The 20,195-nt window shown below is 47.2% G+C and overlaps 1 protein-coding gene across 3 annotated transcripts; it reads left to right on the top strand.

Moving 5' to 3' along the window:
- Positions 1 to 1,370: 1,370 nt before the first annotated feature.
- On the top strand, positions 1,371 to 18,422 carry LOC122543491 (uncharacterized). 3 transcript variants are annotated; one of them, XM_043682227.2, is made up of 4 exons: positions 1,372 to 1,489; positions 1,803 to 1,968; positions 6,689 to 7,572; positions 17,495 to 18,413. In XM_043682227.2, exons 3-4 carry the CDS (start codon positions 6,792 to 6,794, stop codon positions 18,268 to 18,270), a joined length of 1,557 nt encoding a protein of 518 aa, XP_043538162.2. In that variant the 5' UTR covers positions 1,372 to 1,489; positions 1,803 to 1,968; positions 6,689 to 6,791; the 3' UTR covers positions 18,271 to 18,413. The 3 variants fall into 3 exon arrangements, with proteins under 3 accessions (XP_087830451.1, XP_043538162.2, XP_087830452.1); XM_087974325.1 differs by lacking the exon at positions 17,495 to 18,413 and having other exon boundaries at positions 1,371 to 1,489; positions 1,803 to 1,947; positions 6,689 to 7,699; XM_087974326.1 differs by lacking the exons at positions 1,372 to 1,489; positions 1,803 to 1,968; positions 6,689 to 7,572 and adding exons at positions 11,556 to 11,662; positions 12,019 to 12,128 and having other exon boundaries at positions 17,083 to 18,422.
- The last annotated feature ends 1,773 nt before the right edge of the window (positions 18,423 to 20,195 follow it).

Below are 20,195 nucleotides of genomic sequence, written 5' to 3'. Positions count from 1 at the left end.
AGTACAATGAATTCAGGCAGTCCTTAGAGATAAACGATCAGGGACATGCCCAAAATAGAACAGCTAGTAACTTTGGAATGCAACATTGAAAGATCCCAAGGCCTTGCGATTATAATAATTGCGAAAAATCATAAAAAACTAAGGGAACGTAGGGCTGTCCATAGGGGTGTCCACCGTTGATCAGGTATTTTACATATTTGGTAGTAAGGAAAAAGAGGAGGGAATAATGTTGTAACAAGAAATGTATAAAATTCTAATTTTCACTGTAAAAATGAGTGTATGTCATTGATCTCTCTTCCAATCTGAGCTACACATTGTGTTCTCACATTCGAAGCTAGGTTCGGGGAAGATTCTTGGGCCTCTCCCTGCACTAACTGATTATTGTTTGAATAAAAGTCCGCCACTTGCCTGAATCATATCAGCTTCCTGAGTCTTTGTCCCCAGCTGGGGGTCGCCCTTTTACACCTGTGAAGCAAAATTAATGTTTCGTGATATGCAGAATGAATTATCAGGTAAAAATAACCGTACCAACTCAAAATGGAAGGGAAACTGACTCTAGCACAGGAGAAACAATGACAGATTGCGTGGGAAGATAAAACTGGTAAGTAAACAGCACATGGCTCAGGAGCTGATCAGCAGTGGAAAGAGCTGACGTTTCGAGTCTAACTGACCCTTTGTCAAAGCTTTGTCAGCTCTTATCTCTTCTTACAAATGCTGCAAGACTTGCTGAGTTTTTCCAGCATTTTCTCTTTTTTGAGTTACTGTACTGTTGGGAGGTGCACCAGTTCAGTTAACTGGAGAGTATTTCATCACACTCCTAACATGTACCAGTCCCTAGTGACAATATCCTGCGGATTCTCCATTGTGCTGCTTACCATTTCTATCCAATCAGTTAGTACTATCCATGCCTTGACTCTGACTGTGAAAAAGTTTCCTCTCCCATCATGTTCTTTTGTCTGTTACAAATGGGCAAAGCTTTTCTTTTGTAGATTGACACTAACTAACCCGCTGTCGATTTGACAAGCTTCTATCAAATCTCCTTCTCCTCTCCAGCACCAACTTCTTTCATCTATTCTAATAGCTGAAGTTCTTCATTTTTGCTGGAACCATCCTTGCTCAGCTGTATCCAAAAAAATTGACAGCTTGATGGGCAGCAAGCTCCTCTCAGTTAATGCAACACGTTGCTATTGACAAATACGGCGGCTTTATGTGTGCATTAAATTCCTCCCTTTATCCCATCTTAAGCTCCAACTCATTTCCCTTCCACCATTCCTCTCCCTCCGTTGAACAGGACAGGCTCCTTCAACCAATCGGGGTGGGGCTAACGTCGAGCCACGTGATTCCCGACGCCGGATGGCCCGCGCACGCGCGTTACTGCGGCGACCGCGGTCTGGCTGAACGCCGCTGCTGCAGGCGACGGTAAAGAGGGAGTTAGAGCAGGCAACGAAATGAAGACACTGTGGACTAAGAACTTTCGTAAATGTCCGCTGTAGGTCCCCCCCCGGAGCAGAGTTAGCAAACTCCCTGCCCCGCGGTTGCGGTAAACGACTCCGGGCCTCAGGCGGTGACAGGCTCCGGTTGCCGCCGCCATCTTTGTCAGGGGCACCTTGCGCGGGCCGTATTTGTAGACGCCATCTTTGTAGGGGGCGAGCTGCGGCAGAGCGCATGCTCTGCTGTCCTTCACTGACAGAGCAGTGGAGTATTTACATATAGCAAACTCAAAACCGAGAGAAATGTATGTCTGTTCCCGATTCTGTTATGTACTGACAGAAGCATTTTTTGTTTGTCAACTCTCTTTGCAGGATATTAAATTTGTAGCCTGGAAACTCAAAGGTATTACTCCATCAAGATCTGATCAGATGACCATATGATGTCAGAGCAGAAGTCAAAGTAACTCGATTCGTCAACACTTGAATATCTCTGGCTTTTTATCGTGGAGGGGAAAAGGTTTCTCTGTACTTTGAGGGGGTAAGGTTTCAGGACTACGTGTGATTGAATAGACTGAGGTATTGTTTAATATCCTGTTTAAATCACACCTGGAGCATGTACTCAGTTCTGGGCACTGCACCTGAGGAAGTACAAACATTACTGTCCTTGGAGGATGCACAGATAAGATTTATCCGAATGATACCTGGAGTCTAGCAGTTGAATTATGAGGCAAGGGTAAACATAGGCAGCACACATTCATTATTAAAAATCACCCAACACCAGGTTATAGTCCAACAGGTTTATGTGAAAGCACTAGCTTTTGGGTGATCAAGGAGCGTCGCTCTGAAAGCTAGTGCTTCCAAATAAACCTGTTGGACTATAACCTGGTGTTGTGTGATTTTTAACTTTGTATACCCCAGTCCAACACCAGCGTCTCCAAATCATGACTACATTCATTATGACATAGAACAAATGCAATAAGCCTACCAAGTTCATCTTTTATAAACCAGTCTGAATCATTGTCCGTAAATATTGAAGTAGTGTATCTGGCTAAAGATGGGTCCTCATATGAATGCCTGTGGAACTCCAATAGAAACCTTCCTCTGACCCAAAATCATTCATGACTACTTTGTTATCCGGTCTCCTGGCCTAAGCATATCCATGTATCTGCTGTCATGATACTTACATGATCTCTAATCCTTGCTCACTTGTCTCTTCTGTGCCAGTGTATAACTTTTTTTTTGCAAGTCCATGTAAAACAAATATTATTACTATCATCAAACCTGTCCAAAAAAAGCTTCAAATTCTACATCGTTTGCTTGTAACAAAAGCATGCAAGCTTTCTTTAAAGGCATTTGACCAAGTCACAACCTCAGGCTTTTCTAACTTTCTTCAGTTCAAAGGCGTGGCCATACGTATTGCATGGGCTCCAGTTATGCCTGCCTCTTTGTGGGAAATGTAGAACATTTCTTGTTCCAAATTTACTCAGTTTCTTCCCCATGACTTTTTTTTCTCCAGTATATCAATGGCATCATTGGTATTGCTTCCTTCTTTTGCTCGAAATTGGAAAAAATCATTTCTATCCTGCCCTCACCTTCACCTGGCTCATTCCTGACTCCTCCTTTCCCTTCCTTCATATCTCTGTTTGCATACTTTGGCCACCAATTACCTCTGTAAACCTACTGACTCCTGCAGTTACCCGGACCATACACCATCACACTCTGCTTCCTTTAAGGAGTCCAGGCAACTCACCCAGTTTCTCCATCTCAGCTACACTGACGATAATGCCACTTTCTGCAGAGGGGTCTCCAAAATGTCTACCATTTCCCTCAACTGACAAGGCCCTTAGCCATGTTCGACCCATTTCCCGCACTTCTGCCTTCACCTCTTCCCTCTCACAACAACAATAGGGTCCCTCTGGTCCTCACTTACTGACCCACCAGGCTCCACGACCAACCAATTGTCAGTCACCTCCAACGGGATGCCTATTTCCAACAGTTCTTTCCTTCCCTCTCGTCAGCATTCCTCCAGGACACTGGTCCACTTCTCTTTCATTCTCACACTCCCATGGCATCTTTCCATCCAACTGCAGAAGATGTAACACCTGCCCATTTATCTCTTCCCTCTTCCCCATCCAAAGACTCCAAACACACCTTCCACGTGAAGCAGTGATTCACCCGCACTTCACTCGGTCTAATCTATTGTATTCTCTGCTCTCAATGTAGCCCCCTCTGTCTTGGGGAGATGTAATGCAAGTTTTGCAGAACACCTAGTGCCTGTCTGCAAAAAAGATCCTGAGCTTCCAAATGCCTGTCAGTTCCACTGTGTTCCCTAACCAACATGTCTGTTAAAGGTTTATTTGGAAGCACTAGCTTTCGGAGCGCTGCTCCTTCACCAGGTGGTTGTGGAAGAGGATCATAAGTTTATAGCACAAGATTACAGCGTCATGTAATGAAATGATATATTGAGCAAATATAGGTTGCTGTTAAGTCTGTCATCTTTTAGAATGGGTTACAGGTTTTGGTTCGTTAATATGTAAATCCCAGAACTTCTTTGAAGTCAGATTCTGGAGAATAGGGATTTACATATTAATGAACTGAAACCCGCAACCCATTCTAAAAGATTGGAGGATTTGAGCTATATGGAGAGGTTGAATAGGTTGGGGCTGTTTCCTGGAGCGTCGGAGGCTGAGGGGGTGACCTTATAGACGTTTATAATATCATGAGGGGCATGGATAGGATAAATAGACAAGGTCTTTTGCCTGGGTTCGGGGAGTCCAGAATTAGAGGGCATAGGTTTAGGGTGAGAGGTGAAAGATATAAAAGACAACTAAACGGCAAGGTTTTCACACACAGGGTGATGCATGTGTGAACTGGGTTGCCAGAGGAAGTGGTGGAGGCTGGTACAATTACAGCATTTAAGAGGCATTTGGATGGGTATATAAATAGGAAGGGTTTGGTGGGATATGGGCCGGGTGCTGGCAGGTGGGACTGGATTGGATTGGGATATCTGATCGGCATGGACGGGTTGGACCGAAGGGTCTGTTTCTGAGCTGTACATCTCTATGACTTTATGAAAGACTTAACAGCAATCTAGGTTTGTTCAATATATAATTTCAGTTGCATGACACTGTAATCTTTTGCTATAAATTCTGTTTCTTATCGTCCTGCTCCATAGCTGCCCAGTGAAGGAGCAGTGCTCTGAAAACTAGTGCTTGTTGGACTGTAATGTGGTGTTGTGTGATTTTTAACTTTGTCCACCCCAGTCCAACACCGGCTCCTCCTCATCACAGCATGTCTGTGGCAGGCCCGCTGCAGTGCTCTAGTGAACTTTCGTGCAAGTTCAAAGAACAGCATCTCACTTTCCACTTGGCAGCCTCCAGGACTCTACATCGAGTTCAATAACTTTAGACCTTGATTCCCATCCTTTTTCTTTCTTTAACCCACCCCACACCCGGTCCTGATATAACATGGGTTGCTTTTAGCACAGCCAGTCATTCCCACGTACTCCCAGGCCCATCATCACATCATATGTATGGCTCGGTGGTTAGCACAGCTGCCTCGCAGCGTCAGGGAGCCAGGTTTGATTCCAGCCTCGGGCGACTATCTGTGTGGAGTTCGTATATTCTCCCCATGTCTGCGTGGGTGTGCTCCCACAGTCTGAAGATGCGCAGGTTAGGTGAATTGGTCATACTAAAATTGTCAATAGTGTTCAGGGATGTGTAGGTTAGGTGCATTAGCCAGGGGTAAATGTAGAATAATAGGGTTGGGGAATGGGTCTGGGTGGGTTACTGTTCGGAGGGTCAGTGTGGACTTGTTGGGCTGAAGGGCCTGTTTCCGCACTGTAGGGATTCTTTTTTAAAAAAAGTGTTGCGTTCAACACAGCCAACACATTTTCTCACTCTTAGCTTTTGTTATCTCTTATTCAGCTCTTCATCAGACCTGGCCTGCTATCAATTATTTTCCTCCTTGTTTACTCTTTTTCTCTGTCTCTCTCTCTCTCTCTGTCTCTGTCTCTGTCTCTCTCTTTCTCTCTGTCTCTGTGCTCTGTCTCCACCTATCTGCTCACTCCCAGCCCAATCCCATCACCTAACCTCTGCAGCTAATGCAACCACCAGTCTTCCCAACTGCTAACAGTTAGGATGAAGAGTCACTGGACTCAAAATGTTAACACAGCTTCCTTTCCACAGACGCTGCCAGACCTGCTGAGGTTTCTCAGCAATTTCTGTTTTTGCTTGTGTTCTCCAGCATCAGCAGTTCTCTGATTTATTTGACCAATTGATTTCTCCCAACCTTTCATCTCTGAAGTGAATATCTGTTCCGAACATGAAAGGTGGAACTCAGAACTGCACCCATTGCAGATGGCACCTCCTTTATGTCAGTTGGCTACAACAGGACTACTGTTAGCATCTGATGTCCGCCCTCAATTTGTGAGGATGTCAGCCTGTCTTGATGTAGATCTGCATGTGGTGTCTAGATCTACAGTTCCTCAATCCTAGGGGATTTGTCAAAGCAGAGGAGAGTCCCTTACTGCAGCACAGAGACATCGACAAACTATCATTCCCACATTCAACGAGTGCAGACTCTCTCAGCATTACCTGTGAATTATAACTGAGATCGAGCAGGATTTTGTTTGTGTACTAAATGAATGGTTGTAAGAATGTTCACCCCCCCAACCACTATTGAGAGGACGGTTCTGTCTTAGATTGAAGCAAAAACCATTCAGACTGCTGCCAGTTTCTTACTGTAAGACTTCATTATTCTTGAGCTCAAACTTTCATGAAATGAATGATAACAGGTTGGCTGGCTTTTCAATTGTTCCCTAAATATACGTGCTGTGTTCCTTGCAACCTTGTAATCATACCTTTGTGACAGACAACTGATGTTTCTGTCCTTTGCACTGATGTGTTTTTGTCTGTGTACTAATTTCATCACCTATTCGCAGTAAATGCAGCCGTTTATAAAAGTCCCTCTCCTTCACCCTGACCTCTACCACCACCACCACCGCTTCTTTTGTTCCCAGTGCTTCTACTGAAGCCTGGGTCTTGTGCCAGCCCAGAACGGGTTGGCAGTTTTGCTGTGCTGGTGGGCGCGAGTGACTTGAGTGGTGCTCAAGACATCCTAGCAGCAGCACTTGTGGTCTGTTCTTTTCCATGCCTTTAGCCCCACAGATTGACTCGGCTCCAATGCACCTTTTGTGCCTGCCAGTTTTGTTGTTGTGGATACTCTCTCATCCCATTTCTTTTTTCCCCTGTTTTAAGCAATTTGCGCAGGAGTTGCAGCCAGATACAGTGCGAATGCCACATCAGGATCTGAGCCCATCCATCCGGCCTTTGGTAACCTGAATGTCGCTGGATTTTGAACATGGACGGACAAAGCCCCACTCGCAGTGGGGAGCAATTGTACATGTGTCCGGTGTGCGGGCGAGGCTTCAGACAGTCGTCTGCCCTGTCGAGACACAAGCGCAGTCACAGCGTGCGGAAACCGTGGAAATGCGGGGACTGTGGGAAGGGATTCATTTCCCCGTCAAAGCTGGAGACTCATCGGCGCAGTCACACCGGGGAGAAGCCCTTCACCTGCCCCGAGTGTGAAAAGGGGTTTGCGGACTCATCTGCTCTCCTGAGGCACCGGCGCACCCACACTGGGGAGCGGACTTTCACCTGCTCCGACTGTGGGGAGGGCTTCACCCGCTCGTCCACCCTGCTGGCCCACCAGCGGGTCCACACCGGGGAGAGGCCGTTCGCCTGCTCCGAGTGCGGGAAGGGCTTCACCCAGCTATCCAACCTGCTGACCCACCAGCGGGTCCACACCGGAGAGAGGCCGTTCGCCTGCACAGAGTGCGGGAAGGGATTCGCCGATTCGTCCGCCCTGCTGCGGCACAAGCGGGTTCACACCGGCGAGAGGCCGTTCACCTGCTCCGAGTGCGGGAAGGGCTTCATTCAGTCGTACAACCTGCAAATACACCAGCGCACGCACACCGGGGAGAGGCCGTTCACCTGCACGGTGTGTGGGAAGGGATTTACTGATTCGTCCAGCCTGCTGACCCACCAGCGGGTGCACACGGGGGAGAGGCCGTTCACCTGCTCCGAGTGCGGGAAGAGATTCACCCGTTCGTCCAACCTGCTGACCCACCAGCGAGTTCACGGTCACCCGCAGTGACTGAGTTTTGATCTTCATCATGCCCCGGACTGAACCACGTTCATGGACTGGTGCTGCTGATGTTGGTAAACTCCTGCCCGAGTATCGGGCCCAATAAAAGTCAAATAATAGCGTGGGATTGTAGAATTCCTGACTCATTGAACAGCATCGCGTTCGCACTGGAGAGAAACCGTTCGGCCTTTCAGTGTGATCGCGGCTGATCGTCCGACTAAGTAACCTGTTCTCACTTTCATCCCACACCCGTTGAGCCCTAAGAACGATATATTCCTCCCCTCCTTGAAAACATTCAGTGTTTTAGCCTCAACCAACTTCTGTGCTGGAGAATTCCACAGTCCCACCGCTCTCTGGGTGACCAATGTCCTGCCCGTTCCAATCCCAAATGGCAAACCGCATGTTCCTAGATCTCGACCCCACCCGGTTCTGTCGTTGGGAGCACCCTTCTGACTTTTACAGACTGTTGTTTCCCCAAAAGCTTTCTCTGGTTCTCTATTCTCCACCCCGCCACCTTCAAGGTAATCATTCGTGTATGCCCCTTCCTTGGTTCTGATACTGTCCCTGATTCTCATCGTTAGCCATAGCTAGGCTACCTTTCCCGTTTTATTTCTGTGACAGGACGGAACAATTGTTGCAGTTCCTCCAGCCATTTGTTAAATGTTTGCTGTTGCCTGTGCTGTCCCCCGTTCATTGTGGCCAGCTCATTGCTTCAAATCATCTCCGTTTCCTTTCCGTACGTTATCCAATGTCAGAGCCGACCGGACACACACAGGTTACAAACAGGGGTAGGCCTTGAAGCCGGCAACACCATCCATCATTGTAGGAGTTAAGGTTTGGAGGGCTGGGGAGAGAGCAACGGGGATAGGTCTGCACCAACTCCAGGCTGATCTCTCCCCTACCAGCACTGTCCTTCTGCCTACCCTTCCCCGTCCACAGCCGTTAATGCACAGCTCGTATTTTCATGGCTGGTAGTGTCCATGCTCCACAGTGTCCGCAAATGCAGCCTTTAAAACCTGCAGGTGGTGTGAAGCCAAGAAACATCACGAACCGTGAGGAAGAAAGTGCAGAACCTCAAGAGGACGTAAGTTCCCTTCAGTATTCTGTGTGTGTTTGTGTAATGAACATGGACTGGAAAATTAGAAAGAAGCCACTGAGCTGTCTGCTGAGCAAATCTAAGAGCTAATGAATGAAAGGAGCATTAGCAACATAGATACAGAATAGACCAGGCATCAGTAAAAGTAGCCAATAACAGTTGGATTTGGATTGCTTGAAGGTATGCAGTTGATTTGCACATGGGTTCACTTTGTAGATCTCTTTCCTTCCTGATGCATGTCGATGAGGTAGGCTTTGTATACAGGGCATGACGTGGAGAAAGGATCTATTCACCTTGTGGATGGTGGTTGCTTGGAATTCACTGTAGAAAATCTCTCTCAGCCTCGAAAAGGTAACTGGATTTGTACCGTAAGCGCAGTAACCTGCCAGGTGACAGACGAGGTGCTGGAAGCTGGAATTAGAATGGAATGCTTGCTTTTTGACCACACGAACTGAACAGCCTTTTCCTACATTGTACCTTTTCTATGGTTATTTCCACCTCCTGCCTTAAAAAATAAATTTAAATGACTCTGCCGTCCCCACAGTCCAGGAAATGAGTTCTGAATACTCGGGACCCTTTAATAGGGGGAAAAAGATAAAGAGACTCCACCTTAAATAGAAGACTCCTTATGTTTAAATGGTGGCCCTGCTTCTAGTGTCTCACATGAGGGAATCATTCTTCTAATGTCCATCTGGAAATTTTATTTTGTGTTTTGGAGAGATTTGAGGCAAAGCCAGAAGTGAAGACTTAAAAACAAAAACAGCTGGACCCACCCAGTAACCAATATTCAGTATTTCCACCATAAAGGTTTGCAGGATATTTATGTGGAAGATATTTCTGTTTGTCAATGAATCAGATTAAAAGTTAATTACTCTAATCTCATGCTATTAAGAAGCAAATTGAAAACAGAAAATGGTGGAAATACTCGACTGTTAAGTGGTAGTTGAGGATTGAGAAAACAGTTTGTACAGTCATATGGTGAAGATTTGTAATGGAAAATGTTTTTTTTTCCCATGGGGTGGCACGGTGGCTCAGTGGTTAGCACTGCTGCCTCACAGCATCAGGGACCCAGGTTCAATTCCCACGCTGGGTGACTGTCTGTGTGGAGTTTGCACATTTTCCCTGTCTCTGTGTGGATTTGCTCTGGTTTCCTCCCACAGTACAAAGATGTGCAGTCCAGGTGAATTGGCCATGGTAAACTGCTCATAGTGTTGGGTGCATTAGTCAGGGGTGAATATAAGGTAAGGGAATGGGTCTGGGTGGGCTACTCTTCAGAGGGTTGGTGTGGATTTGTTGGGATGAAGGGCCCGCTAAAAAGAAGGCGGGGGGGGGGGGCACAGTGGCTCAGCGTTAGCGCTGCTGCCTCACAGCACCAGGGTCCCAGTTTCAATTCCAGTCTTGGGCGATTGTCTGTGTAGAGTTTGTACATTCTCCCCGTGTCTGAATGGGTTTCCTCCGGGTGCTCCGGTTTCCTCCCACAGTCCAAAGATGTGCAGGTCAGGGTGAATTGGCCATACTAAATTGCCCCATAGGGTTAGGTGCATTAGTCAGAGGGAAATGGGTCTGGGTGGGTTACTCTTCGGAGGGTCGGTGTGGACTGGTTGGACTGAAGGGCCTGTTTTCCGCACTGTAGGGAATCTAATCTAATCCCTCTCCTCAGATGTTGATAGATTTGCTGAGTCTTCTGGAATTTCTAGTTTTTTAAAATTTCAGGTTCGAGCATATGTTGTTGGACAGTGATGAGAATGTGGAACCCATTATCAGTGAGATTGACATCTGTGTTGGAAACTTGTGAAGACAGCTGTCCATGTGGAAGTGTAAAATTATTTAACTATTCGGTAATTAGCTGATGCAGTAGCACCATTCAGTTGCTTTTTGTACGTGAAAGACATTACTCACTTCCCCACCTACAGCCAGTCTTTAAAAGATCCCAGAATTTGGTCTACAGCCAGCTCATTCTTACTGTCAAGATAAAGTCTGGATGCTCTGAGCGTGGAACATAAAATCACTTGATCATCACTAATCAAAGAACTGCAGAAGCTGGAAATCTGAAACTGAAAACTTAAATTGCTGGAGAAACTCAGTGGGTCTGGCAGCATCTGTGAAGAGGAAACTGAGTTAACAGTTCCAAAGTATTGCCATTGGACTTGAAACTTTAACTCTGTTTTCTCTTCAGCCGTGCTGCCAAGCCTGCTTGAGTTTATCCAGCAATTTGTTCATTTTGCTTCCTTTCACTTGTGACTCCAGTGAATTTCTATCTAACAGTTTCTCCTGCTGTGTAGAACTGTGGTGGAGAGCTGGTGCACCTTGGTTGCTGTGTCAATAGACTGAACAGTCTCATGTCTTGGCTCTCTGGCTACAATCGTTTGAAGCAAACGATATAATTTTCTGTCCCATTGCAATGCAATAGGCGACACGGTGGCTCAGTGATTGGCACTGCTACCACGGTCCCAGGTTCGATTCCAGCCTTGGGCAACTGACTGTGTGGAGTTAACACGTTCTCCCTGTGTCTGCGTGGGCTTCCTCCGGGTGCCCCGGTTTCCTCCCACAGTCCAAAGATGTGCAGCTCAAGTGAATTGGCCATGCTAAGTTGCCCGTAGTGTTAGGTGCATTAGTCAGAGGGAAGTGGGTCTGGGTGGGCTACTCTTCAGAGGGTTGGTGTGGACTGGTTGGGCCGAAGGGCCTGTTTCCACACTGCGGGGAATCTAATTTAACCTGAATCTAATTCAATGGCCAAGTTTTTACCCAGCATTCACAGCGGGGCGAACATGAGAATCGAACTTGGCTCGGGCCCGGACGCATGCGCGGGGCGGTTGGGATGAGGGTGTGCGGACGGCCTGGCTTCGGGCATGCGCAGTGTCACATCGGGATCCGAGCATGCGCCTTGTCAGACTGTGATTGGAGCTGGACGAAGTGGTCGGGAAATGGCGACGTGTGACAGAAAAAAACAATAGAAGTAGGCGGCGGAGGAAGGCTTAGAGCAAGCGAGGTGGGCAAGAAAGTTTTCATAAAGCCTAAGTGAAGGTTACAGGCGCAGAATTGAGAGAGGATCGGTTTCCCCCCCCTTCCTCGCAGCGAGGGGCGACATTACTGTGTTTCTCCTTTTTGCTCAGGCACGGGACCCCCCCCCGCCAACTTTGTTGGGGGCAGCGGGACATCAGGGCGCCTGCGCGGTCGACATGTTTGTAGGGGGCAAGTTTCGGCAGGGCGCACGCGCTAACCTGTTCTGCGGCTGGTAAGGGAGGAGAGAGGCGTTGCACACAGCAACCTGGAACCAAGAGAAATCTTTGTCTCTCCTGATTTTTCTATTTTGCACTGACGGTGAGGAATTTTGTAAACCTACAGGGTCCTGGAAGTCGAGGGTTGAGAGACCAAACGCCACATCAAGATTTAACAGATTGGCTGGATCCACCCAGGACCTGAATGTCATCCTCCTCTGAATGTGGAAGGGAAAGGTTTGTTTGCTTATCCGTGGGAAAAGATTTCAAGTATCAGTGAGAGTTGCACAGAAATGCAACAAACCCTGGTTAGAGCGCATCTGGAGAAATGTGTTCTGCTGTGGATAGCATACCTTCAGAAGGATCTAATGGCCTTGGAAGGATTGTAACACAGGTCGACCTGAAAGATCTTTGTACTCTGTGGATCAGATGACAAAGTATGATTGAGTCAATATGACTCAGACAAGATCATTTGTCCATTGAGTGCATGCAGCTGTCCAATCCAGTCGGTCACTGTCCCTGCTGTAACCTCGTATCATAAGACAGAGGAGCGGAAATTTGGCCATTCAGCCCATCCAGTCTGCTCTGCCATTCAATCATGGCTGAAAAATTTCTCAACCCCATTCTTCCACTTTTTCTCCATAACCCTTGATACTCAAGAACCTATCTATCTCAGCCTTCAACATAGTCAAAGACCTGGCCTCCTCAGCCTTCTCTGGCAGTGAATTCCATAGATTTGTCACTGTCTGGCTGAAGACATTTCTCCTTACCTCTTTTCTAAAAGGTATTCCCTTTACTCCAAGGCTATGCCTTCAGGTCCTAGTCTGTCCTACCAATGGGAACATCTTCCCAGCATCCACTCTGTCCAGGCCAATCAGTAATGTGTATGTTTCAATAGATCCTCCCTCATCCTTCTAAACTTCATCAGAGTCCTCAAAAGTTCCTCATATATTAAGCTTTTCATTCCTGGGACCATTCTGGTGAACCTCCTCTGTACACACTCCAGGGCCAGTACATCCATCCTGAGATATGGGGCCCAAAACTGCGCACGATACTCCAAATGTGGTCTGACCAGAGCCTTATAGAGCCTCAGAAGTACATCGCTGCTTTTATATTCAAATCCTCTCAAAATAAATGCCATCATTGCATTAGCCTTCCAAACTACTGACTCAACCTGCAAGTTTACCTTGAGAGAATCCTGGGCTAGAACGCCCAAGAGTCGCTGCACTTCAGACTTCTGAATTTTCTCCCCATTTAGAAAACAGTCCATGCCTCTATTCTTCCTACCAAAATGCATGACCTCGCACTTTCCCACATTGTACTCCATCTGCCACTTCTTTGCCCACTCTCCTATCCTGTCCAAATCCTTCTGCAGCCTCTCCACCACCTCAATGCTACCTGCTCCTCTACCTATCTTTGTATCATCTGCAAACTTGGTCAGAATTCCCTCAGTTCCTTCCTCTAGATCGTTAATGTATAAAGTGAAAAGTTTTGGTCCCAACACTGACCCTTGTGGAACACCACTTGTCACTGACTGCCATCCTAAGAAGTACCCATTTTATTCCCACTCTCTGCTTTCTGCCAGGCAGCCAAGCTTTTATCCATGCTAGCAGCTTGCCTCTGATACCATGGGCCCTTATCTTACTCAGCAGCCTCCTGTGCGATACCTTGTCAAAGGCCTTCATGAAGTCCAGGGAGATACTATCCATTGGCTCTCTTTGGTCTAACCTGCTCGTTACCTCCTCAAAGAATTCTAGCAGATTTGTCAGGCATGGCCTCCCCACGCTGACTTTGCGCTATTTTACCATACACTTCCAAGTATTCAGAAATCTCATCCTTCACAATGGATTCCAGGATCTTACCCACGACCGAGGTTCAGCTAATCGCTCTGTAATTTTCTGTCTTTTTCCTTCCTCTCTTTTTAAACAGAACCGTTACGTTAGCGATTTTCCAGTCCTCTGGGACACTTCCTGACTCTAGCAATTCCTGAAAGATCACGACTAATGTCTTCACTATCTCTTCAGCTATCTCCCTTAGAGCTCTAGGGTATGGTCCATCTGGTCCAGGTAATTTATCCACCTTCAGGCCATTCAGTTTTTCTGGCACTTTCTCCTTGGTGATGGCCACCATACTCCGTTCTGCCCACTCACTCTCTTGAATTTTTGCAATATTACTCATGTCTTCCATCATGAAGATTAACGCAAAGTAACTATTAAGTTCCTCAGCCATTTCCCTGTTCCCCACAACTATCTCTCCAGCGTCATTTTCCAGCAGCCCAATGTCCACTTTTGCCTCTCTGTTGTCCTGTTACAATCTTCCTTTATATTACTGGCTAGCTTACAATCTTCTAACTTTTTTTTGCCCTCTGTTGGTCATTGTAAGGTTCCTAATCCTCTGGTTTCCCACTGCCCTTCGCCACATTATATGCTTTCTCTTTTGCTTTTATTCTATCCCTGACTTCCCTAGTCAGCTATGGTTGCTTCACCCTCCCTGTAGGAGAAAGTGAGGACTGCAGATGCTGGAGATCAGAGCTGAAAATGTGTTGCTGGAAAAGCGCAGAAGGTCAGGCAGCATCCAAGGAGCAGGAGAATCAACGTTTCGGGCATGAGCCCTTCTCCCTGTACCACGCTCTGCTATGTCTCCTGAAGTAGTCCCGGAAACTCCTGCCATTCCACTGTTTTTCCTGCTCGGCTCTTCTCCCAGTCAATTCTATCCAGCTCCTCCCTCGTGCCTCTCTGTTGCCTTTACTCAGCTGTAATACTATTAGCGCTCTGACTCTACCTTCTCCATGTCAAATTGCAGCGTAAATTCAATCATAATATGATCACTGCCACCCAAGGGTTCCTTCACCTTAAGCTCCCTTATCAAGTCTGCCTCATTGCACAACACTAAATCCCGTATTGCCTGTTCCCTGGTGAGCTCCACCACAAGCTGCTCCAAGAAGTCATCTCACAGACATTCCACAAATGCAATCTACTACCAGTCTGATTTTCCCAGTCCACCTGCATATTGAAATTCCCCCACGATCACTGTAACTTTGCCTTTTCTACACATTCTTTTGATCTCCTGATGTGTCTTGTGCCCCAGCTCCTGACTACAGTTTCGAAGCCTGTACATAACTCCAACTATGTTTTTTTTTTAACCTTCGTGATTCTCAAGTCCACCCACACAGATTCTACATCATCTGGCCCTACTTGGTTTCTTACTATTGATTTAATTTCATTTCTTACTAATAAGACAATCCACCCCCTCTGCCCACCTTTTTGAATATTCAGCTCAAAATCCTGATTCCTTTGCAGCCACGTCTCCACGATGCCCAACATGTGATACCCGCCATAGAGTCATAGAGATGTCCAGCTCGGAAACAGACCCTCTGGTCCAGCCTGTCCATGCCAACCAGATATCCCAACCCAATCTAGTCCCACCTGCCTGCACCCGGCCCATATCCCTCCAATCCCTTCCTATTGATATACCCATCCAGATGCCTCTTAAATGTTACAATTGTACCAGCCTCCACCACATCCTCTGGCAACTCATTCCATACACGTACCACCCTCTGTGTGAAAATGTTGCCCCTTAGGTCTCTTTTATATCTTTCCCCTCTCACCCTAAACCTATGCCCTCTAGTTCTGGACTCCACGACCCCAAGGAACGGACTTTGTATCTCTACCCTATCCATGCCCCTCATGATTTTGTAAACATCTATAAGGTCACACCTCAGCCTCCAGGGGAAACAGCCCCAGCCTGTTCAGCCTCTCCCTATAGCTCAGATCCTCCAACCCTGGCAACATCCTTGTAAATCTTTTCTGAACCCTTTCAAATTTCACAACATCTTTCCGATGGGAAGGAGACCAGAACTGCACGCAAAATGCCAACAGTGGCCTAACCAATGCCCTGTACAGCCGCAACATGACCTCCCAACTCCTGTACTCAATACTCTGACCAATAAAGGAAAGCCAATTTCGAACTGCGCCGCAAGCGCATTTACCTTATTCCTTATACTATGTCCGTTCAGATATAAGACCTTCAGTCTTGCATGTTTATTTCTCTAAACCGTGCATTAAATTTCACTTTGAAATCAATCACCCCATTCTATTCCCCCACCCCCTTGCAGCAAATGTTGTGAAAATGTTGTAAGCACATCTCCCCATCTGTTGAACTTCAAACCCTCAATCCGTCCCTACTCCACAGGAGATCAGCTATTGGCAATAAATTGGTTCTCTCTACCTTAGTTGAACCTGTTGTGAGAATCTCCCATCCTCCCACAATGTGTGGTGATCTCTGGTCTGCACAGACCCGAAGGCCCCTGGGTTCCTGGGTGCGACAATTGCACAGTGACTTTACCTCCTCTGTGAGATGTTTCTCTGAATCCAGTTTGCTAACGCCTTTCTAGCTGCGGGTGTCAGGGGAGGTTTTCAAATTGTAACCAGTGAAAGTAGCTGACAAATTCGATTTCAGTTTAGAGTTTGTTTGGATGTTCCATATATTATGTTACTTAGTTTTAGAAGTTTTTTTTTCAAATGGGAGCATTTACAGGTCAGTGAGCACGTGGGTGAGAGGCGAACAACGGTTGTTGACAATAACCACGTGACCTTTGGATGACTTCGAGGAAATAGGGAGGTTGAACGTGGGAGGCCGGCCAGGAGGTTGTTAAAGAACAGTTCAGTCTGGAGATGACAAGCCAATGGATGGGATTTGCAGCGGCAAATGAGCTGCGGCCAGGGTGCAGTCAGGCGATGTTACTGAGATGGAAACAGGGGATGATGTACGTGGAAGCTCTTCTTGAGGTTAAATATTTTCCCATGATTGTGAACAGCCTGCTTTAGCTAGTCAGACAGTTACCAGGGAGAGGAATGGAGTCACTGGTGAGGGAGTGGGGTTTGTAGTGAGGATTAAAGTCAATAGCTTCAATCTTGCCGATATTTAAATGGAGGAGGTGATTGCTTATCCGCTACTGAATTTCAGACCAGTCAGGATGGTGTGTGACATCGAGGGAAGTCGGTGTGTTCAGATACACCTGCTATCCTCCGACGGGCTGGAAGTTCAGGATTTGGGAGATGCTCTTAAAGGTTTGCTTGAGTTTGTAAATAAATAAAATTCATGTTTTGTCTCTCTCTGTCTCTGTCTCCCTCCCTCTCTCTCCGTCTCTCTTTGCCCCTCTCTCTCTGTGTCTCTGCTTCACTGTGGCCAGTCTTGTGTAGGTCCAGACAGGGTGGACAGATTCCTGAAGAAGGACTTTTGCCCGAACCGTCGATTTTCCTGCTCCTCGGATGCTGCCTGACCTGCTGTGCTTTTCCAGCACCCCTGTAATCTAGACAGTAGTGAGCCAGTTGTGTTTTTATGAGAATCTGGCAGCTTTCGGGCTCACGTTGCTGGGTGTCAACCCCATAAATTGCAACATTCATTCAGCTCAGTGTCAGAATCCGCCTTTGCGTTTCTGTGGGGTCCTCTCACTTCACCTCGTTCCCGTTTCAAATCAAAGTCAGAGGATATTAGAGCAAGGAGATTTGCAGTCGGGAAGCTACAAACATCACATCAGGATCCGACTGAGGCAGCCAATTTACCGTCACCTGAATATCGTCGGATTTTGAACATGGAAGGAGAAAACGCCATTCACAGCGGGGAGAAACCGTACGTCTGTTCTGTGTGTGGACGAGGCTTCAGCCGGTCATCTGGCCTGTTGAGACATCAGCGCAGTGACATGGTGGAGAAACCGTGGAAATGCGGGAACTGTGGGAAAGGATTCAAATCCCCTTCTGAGCTGGAAACTCACCGGCGCAGTCATACTGGGGAGAGGCCCTTCACCTGCTCGGAGTGTGGCAAGGGATTCACTCAGTCTTCCACCCTGCTGAGGCACCAGCGCGTTCACACTGGAGAGAGACCGTTCCCCTGCTCTGAGTGTGGGAAGGAATTCACCCGGTTATCCATCTTGCTGAGACACCAGACCATTCACACCGGGGAGAGGCCGTTCACTTGTTCTGACTGTGGGAAGAGATTCACTCAGTCGTCCACCCTCCTGATACACCAACGACTTCACACCGGGGAGAGGCTGTTCGCCTGCCCTGAGTGCGGGAAGGGCTTCACTCAGTCGTCCAACTTACTGAGACACCGGCGCGTTCACACCGATGAGAGACCTTTTCAGTGCCCAGACTGTGGGAAGGGCTATAAAAGCTCCGGGGAACTGATGTCCCATCAACGCGTCCACACGAATGAGAGACCGTTCAGGTGCTCCCACTGCGGGACTGGGTTCAAGCACTCATCTCAGCTCACTGTCCACCAACGTGCTCACACCGGTGAGAGGCCATTCACCTGCTCGGAGTGCGGGAAGGGATTCACTCGGTCATCCCACCTTCTTGGGCATAAGCGCGTTCACAAATAACAACAGTGATTACATACTGCGGTTTTGTCACAGCCATGGCTACTACGCCACATCCATTGGGATCTGTTTATTGCTGACGTTGATAAGCTCCAGCCCAGTTGTAGGTGTTAGTATTCCAGATAAAAGTCAAATAAATCAATTTTGCGTCAACACATACTGTTGAATCCTCTGATTATCTTCAAATACAGGTTCATTCCCTGTGAAGGGATTCATGATTACGGTTAAGTGTTATAGTTGGTGCAAGTTATGGTGGATGGTGTCTCTTTAAGAAGTGAGTCACATGATATGCTTTGGAATAAAACCTCCCTGCTAGGAGGTTTGCACCAAAAGACAAGGTTTTTTTGTTTAGTTTTAGACTCTCGACAGTGAGGAAAGAGGCCAACTGGCCATTCAAGTTTTGCGCCGACCCTCCGAAGTAAATCCCACCCAAACCCAGCCCTCCCCAACTCTTGATCGATAATCCTGCATTTTGAATAGCCAATCCAACCCAACCTGAACATCTGTGGACTGTGAGGGGAAAGCGGAGCATAAAATCCACGCAGTCACGGGGAGAATGGGCGACTGTCTGTGCAGAGTTCGCACGATGTTAGAATCAAATCCAGGTCCTTGGCACTGTGAGGGTGCAGTGCTAGGCACTGTGCTGCCCAGTACAAATCACTTGCCGTCACCAACCCCTCCTCCATAAAGTCAACCCTTTGTTTTCAGTATTCTTTCAGGAACGTGTGCGTAACTGGCAACTTCAACATCTGTTGTCCCACCCTAATTAACCTTAAACATATCAGCTAGCTCCGCTGTTTTACTGTTAAGAGTCAGCCACATCAGGGTGATTTTGGAGTCACATATATACCAGGACAACAGATCCCTTTTCTTAAAGACCATTAGCGGGACTGGTGAGTTACAATGACAACGTCAGTATCACAGGGACCAGCTTTTTATTGAAGCGATAAACTGAAGATGCCGGAAATCAGAAAATAGGATGTGTGAGAGAGGTTCAGTAGATACATGATCCCCTTCTGTCCCTCTCCAGCTGGGTGGGTCTGCTCCATCTTGGTTCCTTTCTTATTGAGACCTTGGAGTGCAGGTTCATAGCTCCTTGAAAGTGGAGTCACAGGAAGATAGGATAGTGAAGAAGGCGTTTGGTATGCTTTCCTTTCTTGGTCAGACTGTTGAGTACAGGAGTTGGGAGGTCATGTTGCGGCTGTACAGGACATTGGTTAGGCCACTTTTGGAATATTGCGTGCAATTCTGGTCTCCTTCCTATCAGAAAGATGTTGTGAAACTTAAAAAGGTTCAGAAAAGATTTACAGGGATGTTGCCAGGGTTGAAGGATTTCAGCTATAGGGAGAGGCTGAACAGGCTGGGATTGTTTTCCCTGGAGTGTCGGAGGCTGAGGGGTGACCTTATAGATGTTTACAAAATTATGAGGGACATGAATAGGGTAAATCGGCAAAGTCTTTTCCCTGGGGTGGGGGAGTCCAGAACTAGAGGGCATAGGTTTAGGGTGAGAGGGGAAAGATATAAAAGAGACGTATGGGACAACTTTCTCACACAGAGGGTGGTGCGTGTATGGATTGAGCTGCCAGAGGAAGTGGTGGAGGCTGGTGCAATTGCAACACTGGATGGGTATATGAATAGGAAGGGTTTGGAGGGATACGGGCTGGGTGCTGGCAGGTGGGACTAGTTTGGGTTGGGATATCTGGTCGGCATGGACGGGTTGGACCAAAGGGTCTGTTTCCGTCCTGTACATATCTATGACTCTATAGGGTCACTTACAGTGGCTATCACTATTTGAGTTATATGTCTTACGTCCACTGGTAAGTGATCACATGTCACTGAACTTTGACACACAAATGCTGTGTTATCTCTCCCATCGTTTGGTGCAGACGTGATGGGCTGAAGGGCCTCTTTTGCATGCTGTGAAACTC

This window comes from Chiloscyllium plagiosum, unplaced genomic scaffold, assembly GCF_037043375.1.
Source record: "Chiloscyllium plagiosum isolate Xiang-an unplaced genomic scaffold, Cpla_swu_hap1 HiC_scaffold_27, whole genome shotgun sequence".
Taxonomy (NCBI): Eukaryota; Metazoa; Chordata; class Chondrichthyes; order Orectolobiformes; family Hemiscylliidae; genus Chiloscyllium; species Chiloscyllium plagiosum.
Note: the sequence above shows the minus strand (reverse complement) of the source record. Positions and strands in the feature narration are given on the sequence as shown.

Coding starts and splice junctions, on each gene's coding strand:
- LOC122543491 (XM_043682227.2), top strand. CDS start 6,792: ATGGACGGACAAAGCCCCACTCGCAGTGGGGAGCAATTGTACATGTGT. Junction 7,573..17,494: donor GACCCACCAGCGAGTTCACG/GTCACCCGCAGT, acceptor ACATGGAAGGAG/AAAACGCCATTCACAGCGGG.